At 44.4% G+C, this 15,048-nt stretch overlaps 1 protein-coding gene across 4 annotated transcripts in view; it reads left to right on the top strand.

The window, feature by feature from the left end:
• myrf (myelin regulatory factor) overlaps positions 1-15,048 on the top strand; it is a 371,110-nt gene that overhangs the window by 189,512 nt on the left and 166,550 nt on the right. For all 4 annotated transcript variants that reach the window (XM_070898666.1, XM_070898668.1, XM_070898667.1 and 1 more), the window contains exon 3: positions 3,585-3,672. In XM_070898666.1, the coding sequence (XP_070754767.1) occupies positions 3,585-3,672 (88 nt within the window). The remainder of the gene's footprint in view (positions 1-3,584; positions 3,673-15,048) is intronic.

The raw sequence follows: 15,048 nt of genomic DNA on the forward strand, positions 1-15,048 counted from the left end.
AAAGTGCCTCTGAGAGGGTAGTTAGAAAACAATTGGTGCTTTAAGCATCACTGAAGGGTTGTTCCTATCTAAAAGCAATGTGCCATTTCCAGGGTTAATGGAAAACTACTGTGGTTTGAAAGGAATTTTAAAACAAATTAACAATCATGTACATGTGCTTCGGACCCAGTGCCCGCTTGTCAACATTTGATGGTAAAAATGGTCACAAATTTAAATTCCTGAGATCTTCCCATAAGCCACAATGGCTCAGTCTGTCTGTATATGAGCTACTGGGTTGCATGTATCTAAGTATCAGAAATTGGCAGTCACTCAGCTGACATTTAAAGGGCCCATTCACCACAGATCCGTCAAAATATACCTGTTAAAGACACAGGCCCTATACCCTGTCAGTGATGAGAGATCTTGCATTTTTTAAAACCAGGCAAAGTGCAAGTCTTATTGGCGGGGTTGTGGGCGGAAAGAGAGAGAAGTTTTTCAGAAAATAACGAAACATTGCAACACTTTGTGCATGGCAGGAGTGGTTAGTGAGCTAATGGGTTATTATTTCACTGCAGTTTGCTCCTGCTCTGTGTTACAGGATCGGCTGAGCCTGTTCGCAGGGTTTCTGCAATTGCTGGGATTGCCATCGTGAGCAGTGTATGTTTTATGGAAGGAATAATGCAGTCTGCCGGAATAAACAGACAGGGTGCCAAGGAGAGCCTGGTGCAACTTGTGGGGGAGATGTGACGCTGGCTCTCCAGTGGTGTCATTAATTTACTGTGTGTGTGTGGATCCGTCATTTAATTTGTGTAAATATTATTCCCTTTGCTGGTCTGCATCCAGTGGGCATGCCCATTATACCAGTCACCATTCCATTCTTGGATTCCTGTATTGTAGCAGATTCTCTGATACTTTCCATGCTATACCACTCTTGTCACATGCTAACCTGTCCTGTTCAGAGATTTCTCAAGTTGTCTTGGCCAACACCATTCCCAGTAGTGGCATGGTATCGGCAAAAATAGTCAAATTCAAGCTAAATAAAAGCTTGTTCTATTCTTTTATACATTACTGCAATGATGCACCTGGAATAACATTAATCTTCTACATGTACCATTTAGTTATATTATTATTAAAACCTGAGTTTGTTTGTTTTTTTCTGTTGTTTGTTGCCTACAATGGGACCCACAGCTGCCCGGCCCGGAAATCGGCGCAGTCCCAGCCTGTAAGACCATCGGCAGGCCGGGGCCCTTGGAGGGAGCAGCGTGCGATGGTATACCACTGCAGGGAGCAGCGCGTGCTGCTGCAGGAGGGCGACGGCTGCGGAGCCAGGTCGCTGATTGCGCTGCGGGCAGGCACAGCAGGAGGGGCGAAGGAGCGGCAAGAGTCTGTAGAGGGGTGTGATCGGGGCCCAGGAGAGGCGTGAGTTCGGGGCCCAGAAGAGGCGAGGGCCCAGGGGCAGCACGGGCCAGCCCACACTGCGATATGTGTGCGCACTAGGTCCGTGCAGCAGAGCAGGTCTCCAGTCGTCTTGGTTAACCCTTGCCACTGGACCAAGACCTCGCTCTGTCAAGCCCGTGTGGTGGCTGGTGTGCAACGGTCACCCCACGTTAAAAAAATCCACGCACAGGCATCTTCCACCCTTCAGGATGTAGTTCGGGATCCGGAATATTAGGTCCTTCATTGAAACACCTGTGAACTCATCCCATTTTGGCGTGGAAGCAAGTCATCCTCGTTCGAGGGACTGCCGATGATGATGATGGTATCAGCAGAGAACTATATTTTGATTAAATCTCCTGCTATTTATCTTTTTCACACCACTTTAATGACGCTTTTAGATTGAACCAAGAGTAGCGTGGGGAATTTAAATCCATGCTAATTTTTCAATGTTAACTGTCCACATAAAATACATATGGTTAAATGTGAGTTAAATACAAAGTATCTGGAATTGGACCCTGTAAGGTTGTATAAAGTCTGAACAACTTTTATTTTCACATTTAAAATATCTGCAATTTATGCAAGATAAACTATTTTTGGCACGAAGGACAGAATACAGTGGGGTCCAAAATACAACAAAAATGTGTCAACATTTAAAACAAATGTTGCAGTGTGACCCCTCTGGAAAATATACCTTGTATCAGGAGCATTTGCATCATCTTTAAAAAAACTGCTGCAAAACATAATTTTATGTACTTCAGTTTATGTGCCTCTCATGCAAGTGATTGAGTATTAGCTAAAACTACAGTTTAGTTCGCAACAAGCCAGTGTCCCACTGCACTTTTGGTGTAACGACTTGTTTTCACACGTGATTGGCCGATATTCAGGGTCTTTTAAGTTGTCAGTCAATTTGAGGCAGTTTTAGCTTTTTGAATGTTTATTAGTTTTGAAGGTTAGTGAGTAGGACAGAGAATAGGTGATCAAATGGTGGTGATTCCCGAGTTCCTGGAAACACGGAAACATAGTGCTAAAGAGGGAAACCAATCGCTGATAAATGATGATGGGTGTAGTGTTAGAGAGATTGAACTTACTTTGAGGGGAATGTAGATGTTCGAGAACCTTTCCTTATGAGATGAAATGGCTGGTGTGTGCAAAGCTTGATGTGCTGAATGGACTTCCTTCATTCTTAATTTAAAAATTCTTTATTCTTAAAATCATCATCCTTCTACTTCGAGAACGTAGGCTCAAATCCAGCCCAGACTAAGTAGATTAAATTCTCATTCTTTCGTAACTTAAACAAAATAAGTTTGGCCTCTTCCCCATGGACACCAGTTTAGATCATCATCATCACAGGCAGTCCCTCGGAATCGAGGAAGACTTGCTTCCACTCTAAAAATGAGTCCTTAGGTGGCTGAACAGTCCGATACGAGAACCACAGTCCCTGTCACAGGTGGGACAGATAGTCGTTGAGGGAAAGGGTGGGTGGGACAGGTTTGCCGCACGCTCCTTCCGCTGCCTGCGCTTGATCTCTGCATGCTCTCGGCGGTGAGACTCGAGGTGCTCAGCGTCCTCCCGGATGCACTTCCTCCACTTAGGGCGGTCTTTGGCCAGGGACTCCCAGGTGTCGGTGGGGATGTTGCACTTTATCAGGGAGGCTTTGCGGGTGTCCTTGTAACGTTTCCTCTGCCTACCTTTGGCTTCTTTGCCGTGAAGGAGTTCCGAGTAGAGCGCTTGCTTTGGGAGTCTCGTGTCTGGCATGCCAACAATGTGGTCAGCCCAGCGGAGCTGATCAAATGTGGTCAGTGCTTCAATGCTGGGGATGTTGGCCTGGTCGAGGACGCTAACGTTGGTGCATCTGTCCTCCCAGGGGATTTGTAGGATCTTGCAGAGACATCGTTGGTGGTATTTCTCCAGCGACTTGAGGTGTCTGCTGGACATGGTCCATATCTCTGAGCCATACAGGAGGGTGGGTATTACTAAAGTTTAGATAATATGAAAATGTCTCCAGCAGTTATAGCTGGGCCCAGGAAGAAATTACCCAAATAAAAAAATAACACAAGCTTTGGTCCTGAACTGGACAATGTTAATGGTCAGGAAGAGGCCACCCTGCCTCTCTAATGGATTATCTCATCATTTTTTTTGGTAACATCAATGTCTCTTTCCGTTTTAAGGACACGAAATCAATGGAGCTCTCGATACATCCAACATTGATACGAGTATTCTGGAGGAGTACATCAGTAAGGAAGACTCCACAGACATGTAAGTCCAACCAGTGACCTTACGACTGGCGTAATACCACAGCAGGCAAACAAAGCCATCAGGGGATATGGTGTTTTTAAATTGTATCAATTGTTGCCTTAGCTTTACAGCAGACCGCCATTGACCCTAAAGAATTGGCCTTAAAGTCGCTGCACTACTATCGAGTTTAAAAATGATTATAAACCAATGAGCAATTTTAACAGACACCTTTGACATGATAACCAGTCCAATGCTTTTTTAAATAATCTATTCACAAAAAAATTGTTTATGAAAAGGTCCTATCGGACTTGGGAGCATCTGAAATGGAAAGTCTTCAAATACACCTAACGTGTAATGAGACACCATGCCTGTCCTTAGATATTCACTGCGGTTATGTTGCACACAAGTGACACAGATTGTATCATTGCCAAAGGGAGACTTACCAAGAAAGTTTTTTGTCATGGTGATAACTCTTTAAATAACACAGGCTTCAGGGCAGCCTCACTGTTTGCCCACCACGTGCAATACCCTTGTAAAGACTATGGGGTTGCTATTGAGTGGGCACACTCCCATTGCCCACCATTCTTGCTCTGCTTGACTGTTACCGGAGTTAATCATCTGTTCTTCACACTCCCCTGCAAGGTGAAGGAGAACTTTACAGCTGCAACATTGGCACTTACAAATTAATTTAAAAATATATATATTTAAAAGTTACGAGTATTTACAAAAGAAATGAAATATTTGCGTGTTTTATCAACTAATGTAATGTAGTGCAGGCTTCAGAAAATGAACTTTCTACAAACCCACTTTGCATCCACTCAAAATCAGACTGGCGATCTGAGGTAACTTAACTACCACCATCAGCATTTTAAACTGACAGTCGGCATTTCAAATCATGGGGGTGATTTTCTGACTGTAATCTTGGCATAAAGCCGGCCTGCTGGGACTGCATATTGACAATATTGGTGCGCTTGTGCCTGAATTTCTGATATATGCTCCCAGCAGGCAAAGCACCTCCTCCCCCGCAAAAGTGCACAGTTGGAAAATGACCTGTCATAGGCTAGCATTTTAAGGATTCGCAAGCAAAAATCACCATCTACATTCAGAGAAGAATTTGTCAATATCAACCAATCAGTTCCTATGGACTGGAGGGTAGCTAATGTAACCCCACTTTTTAAAAAAGGAGGGAGAGAGAAAACAGGGAATTATAGACCAGTTAGCCTGACATCAGTAGTGGGGAAATGTTGGAAACAATTATTAAAGATGAAATAGCAGCACATTTAGAAAGCAGTGACAGGATCGGTCCAAGTCAGCATGGATTTATGAAAGGGAAATCATGCTTGACGAATCTTCTAGAATTTTTATGAGGATGTAATTTGTCGAGTGGATAAGGGCAAACCAGTGGATGTGGTGTATTTGGACTTTCAAAAGGCTTTTGACAAGGTCCCACACAAGAGATTAGTGTGCAAAGTCAAAGCACATGGTATTGGGGGTAATGTACTGACGTGGACAGAGAATTTAGAAGAATGAGAGGGGATCTCATGGAAACATATAAAATTCTGACGGAATTGGACAGGTTAGATGCAGGAAGAATGTTCCCGATGTTGAGGAAGTCCAGAACCAGGGGTCACAGTCTAAGGATAAGGGGTAAGCCATTTAGGACCGAGATGAGGAGAAACTTCTTCACTCAGAGAATTGTGAACCTGTGGAATTCTCTACCACAGAAAGTTGTTGAGTCCAGTTCGTTAGATTATATTCAAAAGGGAGTTAGATGTGGCCCTTATGGCTAAAGGGATCAGAGGATATGGAGAGAAAGCAGGAATGGGGTACTGAGGTGAATGATCAGCCATGATCTTATTGAATGGTGGTGCAGGGCCGAAGGGCCGAATGGCCTACTCCTGCACCTATTTTCTATGTTTCTATGTTTCTTATCAGATCAATTAGAGAGACTGGAGGCTATCAGAGGCAATCATTCCGATACCTGTAGTACATTCTCCCATTGTTGGTTCAATGCAAACTTCTGGCAGAAAACTTCTAAGATGAGCTGATGGATTCTAAGAGAAGCCGTTACATTTTGTTTATTTAGTTTGTGCCCAAAGAATCTTAGCAAATAAGCTACTAAAATGCAGCATTTAAAAACTTTTTATTTTCCTCAACGGAACTTTCTGGAAATAGTAAGCTGCTATCTTATGTGAAGGCCAGATTTGCTACGTTTGGAGGTTGATATAATGGTGTCTGTCACAAATACAATCAATTTACTCGAATGGTGGGACAATGAGAGCACATCACAAAAACTGCTCAAATAAGCAAAGTATAAAGTAAATGCTATACACCCAAATTACTGGTGTTGGAACACAAACAGTTGTCATTAAATCATGTTTTATAGCTTCGGTTCTTAATGGAGAGTAATGTTAATATCTAATATCTGCTGTTTTATGGAGATGCAAAGAAGGATTTGACAGTGCATTAAGATAAGCATTTATTAGTAAAGGAATTAATTTTCACTGACATTTACTGCATTAAAGTTAGTGTGTCAGTCATAGGCAGTCCCTCAGAATCGAGGAAGACTTGCTTCCACTCTAAAAATGAGTCCTTAGGGACTGAACAGTCTAATACGAGAACCACAGTCCCTGTCACAGGTGGGACAGATAGTCGTTGAGGGAAAGGGTGGGTGGGACAGGTTTGCCGCACGCTCTTTCCGCTGCCTGCGCTTGGTTTCTGCATGCTCTCGGCGACGAGACTCGAGGTGCTCAGCGCCCTCCCGGATGCACTTCCTCCACTTAGGACGGTCTTTGGCCAGGGACTCCCGGGTGTCGGTGGGGATGTTGCACTTTATCAGGGAGGCTTTGAGGGTGTCCTTGTCACGTTTCCACTGCCCACCTTTGGCTTGTTTGCCGTGAAGGAGTTCAGAGTAGAGCGCTTGCTTTGGGAGTCTCGTGGCCGGCATGCGGACAATATGGCCTGTAGTATGCAGACAGTTCCCTGTGTTGACCTCTGAGTACAGTGGATAAAAGCTGTGTCACTGAGCTATAGAGACCAGGAAGTAACAGGTTCAATACTTGTTTCAAGCTGATTTAGCTGAACTGAGGAAGAATGGTAGTAAGGGTGTTATAATTGGACTTAACACCTTTGGGCCAGGCAAGGTAAAAATAGCCTGAGTTTCTGCTAATGTTCGTTACTTAGTGCCTCCTACTGGAAGGTTCACAGGTGGATGTTGTATCAGTCCTGTCTGTGAAATTATTCACAGTCAAACTGCCTTCCAACAATCACTCTGCAAGCTTAAACATGAAGAATTGACAATCGGAGGAAGAACTGGATTCTGTTGGTGCCTATTTAACTATACACCAGCTGAATTAGTATCTTCAGGAGAGATGGGGAGTTTAATGTATTTGCTTCATGAGTACTTTTCTTAAGAATTCATAGCAACACATTGCTATTAAGCACTAGTTGGTTTATTAGCAAAAGGTTTAACAATTACACTACACATTACCAGTTCATGCACCAGGCTCACAACCACCTGCCTCATCGTGGATCCCCCGAACCCAACTGGCTGGGGTTTTATTGAGTCTTGTGAACATCACGTGACTGGCTAAGCCACTCCCAACTCAACAGCTCCACAACTATTTTGTGTCGACAATAAACAAGTGCCCATTGGTTAAAGGGGTGGGGGGGCATACTCCAAATACTTTCAAACAAGTGCCCCTTTGTTTTTTTTTGGGGGGCACTAAAAACACAAATTATACCAGTACCCCCTGGATAAAAGGGGGGTGGACACTAAAACCGACAAACTTAAACAAATTAAACTTTAGACGTGGTTCAAATTAAAATTTGGTTGCCGTGGGTGACAATACACTCCAGTCCCTCTGGTGCCCACCTCTCGCGGAAGGCCGCGAGCGTACCAGTGGACACCGCGTGCTCCATCTCCAGGGACACTCTGGCTCGGAAGTAATCGCGGAAGAGAGGCAGGCAGTCAGGCTGAACGACCCCCTCGACCGCCCGCTGCCTGGACCGGCTGATGGCCACCTTGGTCATGCCCAGGAGCAGTCCTACGAGGAGGCCCTCCGACCTGCCCGCTCCCCTCCGCACAGGGTGCCCAAAGGTCAGGAGTGTGGGACTGAAGTGCAGCCAGAATTTGAGGAGCAGCCCCTTCAAATATTGGAAGAGGGGCTTGCAATCTCACACGCTCGGCATACGCATGGAACACGGACTCCTCCAGACCGCAGAAATTGCAGGCGGGCTAGGAGCCCGTGAATCGACTTTAAAATTTATTGCACGGGACTGTTCCGTGCAACACCCTCCAGGCCAAGTCCCCAATAAATAAGGGGAGGACTCCCGTGTAGAGTGCACTCCATTGAGGACTCCCGCCTCCTCTGGACGGCAAGATGGTGCGCCATGGCGTGTCCGGACGGCAGACGAGGATGGCAAAATGGAGAGTGTGCAAGAGCAGCCCGTACAGGAAACCCCTCCTCACAGAACTGAAAGGCACGGAGAGGATTTCCCCGAGGAGGCTCAAGTTGTGAGGCGCCGGCTCCCGAGGAAGTTTCGGGGCTTGGCGCCGATGAGGAATTCCGTCCATCAACAGCTCTACAAACCTGTAATCATACTCACAGTGCGTACATTACAGGGAGATTACAGATATTTATAAAAAAATACTCAGTTCCTATGTTTATTTCCAGATTGGAGTATGCTGTCCCCAGGAAATTATCATATGCTGAGAAGTAATACCCACTCCTTTAAATTTATATCGTCCCAAATTCAACCCCTGATCTGTCTGACCCACCTTCAAGGTAACGTCATGTAAATAACCTGTTTGGCAAACCTATTTTGGGAAGGGAGTGTTATAAAACCTTATGTTTTTGTTATTACACAGTGAGCCAATGAATTGTTCTGATTTAATTTGTGCATTTTTAACAAAGCAAAATAAAAGATTTTCCAAACTCTCTTTCATGAAAGTACTTCGAAAGAGAGTCCCAAACGTCTCACCTCTGAGCAACTACCGCATCCATCATCATCATCATCATCATCATCATAGGCAGTCCCTCGGAATCGAGGAAGACTTGCTACCACTCTAAAAATGAGTCCTTAGGTGGCTGAACAGTCCAAAACGAGAACCACAGTCCCTGTCACAGGTGGGACAGACAGTCGTTGAGGGAAGGGGTGGGTGGGACTGGTTTGCTGCACGCTCCTTCCGCTGCCTGCGCTTGGTTTCTGCATGCTCTCGGCGATGAGACTCGAGGTGCTCAGCGCCCTCCCGGATGCACTTCCTCCACTTAGGGTGGTCTTTGGCCAGGGACTCTCAGGTGTCAGTGGGGATGTTGCATTTTATCCAATGAGGGTGTCCCTGTAACGTTTCCTCTGCCCACCTTTGGCTCGTTTGCCGTGAAGGAGTTCCGAGTAGAGCGCTTGCTTTGGGAGTCTCGTGACTGGCATGCGGACAATGTGGCCCGCCCAGCGGAGCTGGTCAAGTGTGGTCAGTGCTTCGATGCTGGGGATGTTGGCCTGGTCAAGGACGCTAACGTTGGTGCGTCTGTCCTCCCGGTATCCAACAAAGAACTTAGATACACAAGCCAGAAGGTCCCAAATCCAATCTCCAAGCTCAGCCAGGAGAAGAGGTCGTGGTAATGGCATTACCACTAACCCCAGCACCCATGGGCTAAAGAGGGAAAACACCAACCAAGGCCCCCCGATCATTCATCACCAAGTGGACTTGCCAATGTCAGGTGAGGACAGTTTTGGGCTTGCCTTGTGATGTTTCCAACGGTTTTTGGCAAGGCCGACTTCAAATGGATGAGACACAGACTGTCCACAGTAAAGTGGTAAAATCTGTTCATGGGTAAAATGACGGAAGATCACTGGGAGATGTTCAAAAAAACAATTCAAGGTGATTCAGAACCAGTTTATACCCCCGAGGGGCAAGAGCTCTACTTGCCAAAATAACCCAGCCATGGACGACTAAAGAGGTAAGGGACAGCATAAAACTATAAGAGAAAGCGTACAAAAATAGCAGCGATCCTGGCAAATGGGAAAGATGCAAAGAACAGTAAAGGGTCACAAAACAGACAGCAAAAGCTACAAACAGGGAAATAAAAAGAAACTAGAAAATTATATCAATATTAAAACAAAGAATTTTTACAATTATATTGGGAAAAAGAGGGTAGTTGGGAGCAGTGTTGGCCCCTTAAAAACTGAAAGTGGTGATATCGTCAATGATAAGGGAATAGCGGACATGTTGAACAATTACTTTGCGTCAGTATTTACAGTAGAGGAAGAGGATAGCATGCCAGGAATCCCAAGGAAACTAAATTAGGAATGGAGACTCAATAAAATTAACGTAAGTAAAATAACAGTAATGAAGAAAATAATGGAACTAAAGAGTGACAGATCCCAGGAGCAGATGGTTTCTCAGGAGGTGGATACATTGCTAATGCCCGAACTATAACCTTCCAAAGTTCTCTCGATTCAGGAACTGTCCCTTTAGATTGGAAAAGTGTGCATGTCACTCTACTATTTAAGAATGGTGAGAGAGGGGCACCAGGGAATTATAGACCAGTTAGCCTAACATCTGTTGTTGGGAAATTACTAGAGTCTATAATTTAGGATAGAGTGACTGAACATCTTGAAAACTTACAGCTGACCAGAGAGAGCCAGCATGTATTTGTGAAAGGCAGGTCACGCCTGACAAACCTGATTGAATTTTTTGAAGAGGTGACTAAAGTAGTGGACAGGGGAATGTCTATGGATGTTATTTATATGGACTTCCAGAAAGCATTTGATAAAGCCCTCATAAGAGACTATTAAGTAGGGTAGAAGCCGACGGAATTGAGGGTAAATTATTGACCTGGTTCGGAAATTGGCTGAGCAGCAGGAGATGGGCAGTAGGGATAATGAGCAGGTTCTCAAATTGGCAGGAGGTGACTAGTGGGGTCCCTCAGGGGCCTCAACTATTCACAGTATTTATTCACAACTTCTTTGATGGCATAACCAAATTTGCCAATGACATAAAGATAGGCGGCATTGTAGAGTGTATATAAAAGCATAAAATTACACAGGGATATTGACAGATTAGGTGAATTGGCAAATGTGGCAAATGGATTTTAATCCAGGCAAGTGTGAGGCCAACCACCTAGGACCTAAAAAGGATAGAACAGGGTACTTGCTAAATGGTGAAAAGCTAAAAACAGTGGAGGTCCAAAGAGACTTGGGGGTTCAGCTACACAGATCATTAAAATGTCATGAGCAGGTACAGAAAATGATGGGGGTGGAGGTGGGGTGAGTGCACCGGTGCGTTTGGGAGGGTGTATGTGAGGGAGGGGGTGAGGTGGGGTGGATGGGGTGGTTCAACACCCTGTGGACTCAAGACATCATCCAGTTCTTCAAATGTTGTTCCCCAGATGATGTCAGCAGAACTTGCAAATAAAACAATAGGAATACAAATACCAGCAGTGACAGCTTAAAAACAGATCATTACATTGGAAGATGAGATTAGTCATGAGATAAGTGCATTTAAAATAAAAAAGGGGATATATTAAAGAAACTGATCAAACTCAAAGAGGATAAAACCCCTGGTCCGGATGGATTGCATACACACATTTTAAAAGAATCTAGGGAAGAGATAGCAGAGGCCATACTACACATATTTAACAATTCTATAGAAAACGGTGTAGTGCCAGAGGACTGGTGGATATCTAATGTAATACCTATATTTAAGAAGGGGGATAGAACATGTCCAGAGGATTATAGACCAGTCAGCTTAACATCGGTGGTAGGAAAAATAATGGAATCCCTACTAAAGGAGAAAATAGAAGAACATCTAAAAAACAAAAATATAATAAATAGTCAGCATTGATTTCAACAGGGTAAGTCTTGCTTGACCAACCTCATTGAATTGTTGAAGAGGTAACAGAGAGAGTAGACAAGGGTAATGCAGTAGATGTAATGTATCTAGATTTTCAAAAAGGCCTTCGATAAAGTACACCATAAAAAACATAGAAAACATAGCAAGTAGGTGCAGGAGCAGGCCATTCGGCCCTTCAAGTCTGTACCACCATTCAATATTGATCATGGTTGATCATGCAACTTCAGTACCCCACTCCTGTCTTCTCTCCATACCCTCTGATCACTTTAGCCGTAAGGGCCACATCTAACTCCCTTTTGAATATATCCAATGAACTGGACTCAACAACTTTCTGTGGTAAAGAATTCCATAGGTTCACAATTCTCTGGGTGAAAAAGTTTCTCGTCATCTTGGTCCTATATGGCTTACCCCTTATCCTTAGTCTGTGACCCCTGGTTCTGGACTTCCCCAACATCGTGAACATTCTTCCTGCATCTAACCTGTCCAATCCCGTCAGAATTTTATATGCTTCTATGAGATCCCCTCTCATTCTTCCAAATTCCAGTGAATATAAGCCTAGTCGATCTAGTCTTTCTTCAAATGTCAGATCTGCCATCCCGGGAATCAGTCTGGTGAATCTTCACTGCACTCTCTCAACAGCAAGAATGTCCTTCCTCAGATTAGGAGACTAAAACTGCACAAAATACTCAAGGTGTGGTCTCACCAAGGCCCTGTGCAACTGCAGCAAGACCTCCCTGCTCCTATACTCAAATCCTCTTGCTATGAAGGCCACCATGCAATTTGCTTTCTTTACTGCCTGCTGTATGCCTGCTTTCAGTGACTAACATACCAGGTCTTGTTGCACCTCCCCTTTTACTAATCTGTCACCATTCAGATATTAATTTGCCTTCCTGTTTTTGCCACCAAAGTGGATAACCTCACACTTATCCACATTATACTGCATCTGCCATGCATTTGCCCACTCACCTAACCTGTACAAGTCACCCTGCAGCATCTTAGCATCCTCCTCACAGCTCACACTGCCATCCAGCTTAGTGTCATCTGCAAACTTGGAGATATTACACTCAATTCCTTCGTCCAAATCATTAATATATGTTGTAAATAGCTGGGGTCCCAGCACTGAACCTTGCGATATCCCATTAGTCACTGCCTGCCATTCTGAAAAGGACCCGTTTATTCTCACTCTCTGCTTCCTGTCTGCCAACCAGTTCTCTATCCACGTCAATACATTACCCCCAATACCATGTGCTTTGATTTTGCAAACCAATCTCTTGTGTGGGACCTTGTCAAAAGCCTTTTGAAAGTCCAAATACACCACATCCACTTGTTCGCCCTTGTCCACTCTACCAGTTACATCCTCAAAATAACAGACTGATGAACAAGGTCAGAGAATGCAGAGTCAGGGGACAAGTAGCAGAATGGATCGCTAGCTGGCTTCAAGACAGAAAGCAGAGAGTAGGGGTAAAGGGTAACTATTCACAGTGGCAGAAGGTGGGTAGTGGTGTTCCACAAGGATCAGTGCTGGGACCGCTGTTGGTCACCATTTATATTAACGATTTAGACTTTGAAATCAAAAACACAATTTCTAAATTTGCAGATGACACCAGATTGGGAGATAGTCAATACTGAGGAGGAGTGCAACAAATTACAGGGGACATTAATAAACTTGCAGAATGGGCATATAATTGGCAAATGAATTTCAACACAGATAAATGTGAGGTATTACATTTTGGTGGGAAGAACAGGGACCGTGAGAGTCTAGGTGGGGTCGAGGAACAAAGGGATCTCGGAGTACAAATACACAAATCGCTAAACTTTGCGACACAGGGCCCTAAAAATGTAGGGAAGTTATGCTAAACCTGTATCTAACCTTGGTTAGACCACACTTACAGCACTGCGTACAGTTCTGGCCGCCATATTCTAAAAAGGATAGAGGCAATGGCGAGGGTGCAGAGAAGATTTACAAGGATGATACAGAAATGCGAGGGTTACATATCAGGAAAGGATGACCAGGCTGGATCTCTTTTCTCTTGATAATAGAGATCTTTAAAATGATGAAAGGTTTTGATAGAATGGATACAGAGAGAATGTTTCCACTTGTGGGGAAGAGCATAACTAGAGGCCATTAATATAAGATAGTCACCTATAGTTCAATAGGGAGTTCAGAAGAAACTTCTTTACCCAGAGAGTGGTGAGAATGTGGAACTCGCTGCCACAGGGAGTGGTTGAGGCGAATAGTATCGATGCATTTAAGGGGAGGCTGGACAAGCATATAAGGGGAGAAGGGAATAGAGGGTTACGCCGATAGATTTAGATGAGGAAAGACGGGAGGAGGCTCAGGTGGAGCATAAACGCCGGCATGGATTGGTTGGGCCAACTGGCCTGTTTCTGTGCCGTATATCAGATGGAATCATTAAATGTCATGGAACAGGTATAGAAAATAATCAAAAAGGCTGATGGAATGCTGGTGTTTATATCTAGCGGACTAAAATACAAGGGGGTAGAAGTTATGCTGCAGCTGTACAAAGCCCTGGTTAGACCACACCTGGAGCACTGTGAGCAGTTCTGGGTATCACACCATAGGGAGGATATATTGGAGGGAGTGCAGCATAGGTTTACCAGAATGTTACTGGACTTTGAGGGTTAAGTTACGAAGAGAGATTACACAAATTAGGGTTGTATTTCCTAGAATTTAGAAGGTTAAGAGATGATCTGATTGAAGTTTTCAGGATATTAAGGGGAACAGATAGGGTAGATAGAGAGAAACTAATGCCGCTGGTTGGGGAGTCTGGGACTAGGGGCAGAGTCTGAAAATTAGAGCCAGACCTTTCAGGAGTGAAACTAGGAAACACTTCTACACACAAAGGGTTGTAGAAGTTTGGAACTCTCTTCCGCAAATGGTAATTGATGCTAGATTAATTGTTAATTTTAAATGGGAGATTGATAGCTTTCTGTTAACCAAAGGTATTAAGGGATATGGGCCAGGTGTGGGTATATGGGGTTATGTCACGGATCAGGCATGATCTCATTGAATGGTAGAACAGAATCGAGGGGCTCAATGGCCTCCTCCTGCTCCTATGTTCCTATGTTCCTAGTTGAATAGCTTGTCAATGCCCTTCGATCAATCCTCCTGACAGAGTTAGAACCTTGCAAAGAGATTTGTATAGGTTAAGCGAATGGGCGAAGGTTTGGCAGATGGAATACAATGTCGGAAAGTGTGAGGTCATCCACCTTGGGAAGAAAAACAGGAAAAAGGAATATTATTTGAATGGGGAGAAATTACAACATGCTGAGATGCAGAGGGACCTGGGGGTCCTTGTGCATAAAACTCTTTTAGGTTGAAACTCTTTTAGGTCCTTGTGCATGAATCCCAAAAAGTTAGTTTGCAGGTGCAGCAGGTAATCAGGAAGGCGAATGGAATGTTAGCCTTCATTGCGAGAGGGATGGGGTACAAAACAGGGAGGTCCTGCTGCAACTGTACAGGGTATTGGTGAGGCCGCACCTGGAGTACTGCGTGCAGTTTTGGTCACCTTACTTAAGGA

The sequence above is a fragment of the Pristiophorus japonicus genome, chromosome 14, assembly GCF_044704955.1.
Source record: "Pristiophorus japonicus isolate sPriJap1 chromosome 14, sPriJap1.hap1, whole genome shotgun sequence".
Lineage (NCBI taxonomy): Eukaryota > Metazoa > Chordata > Chondrichthyes > Pristiophoridae > Pristiophorus > Pristiophorus japonicus.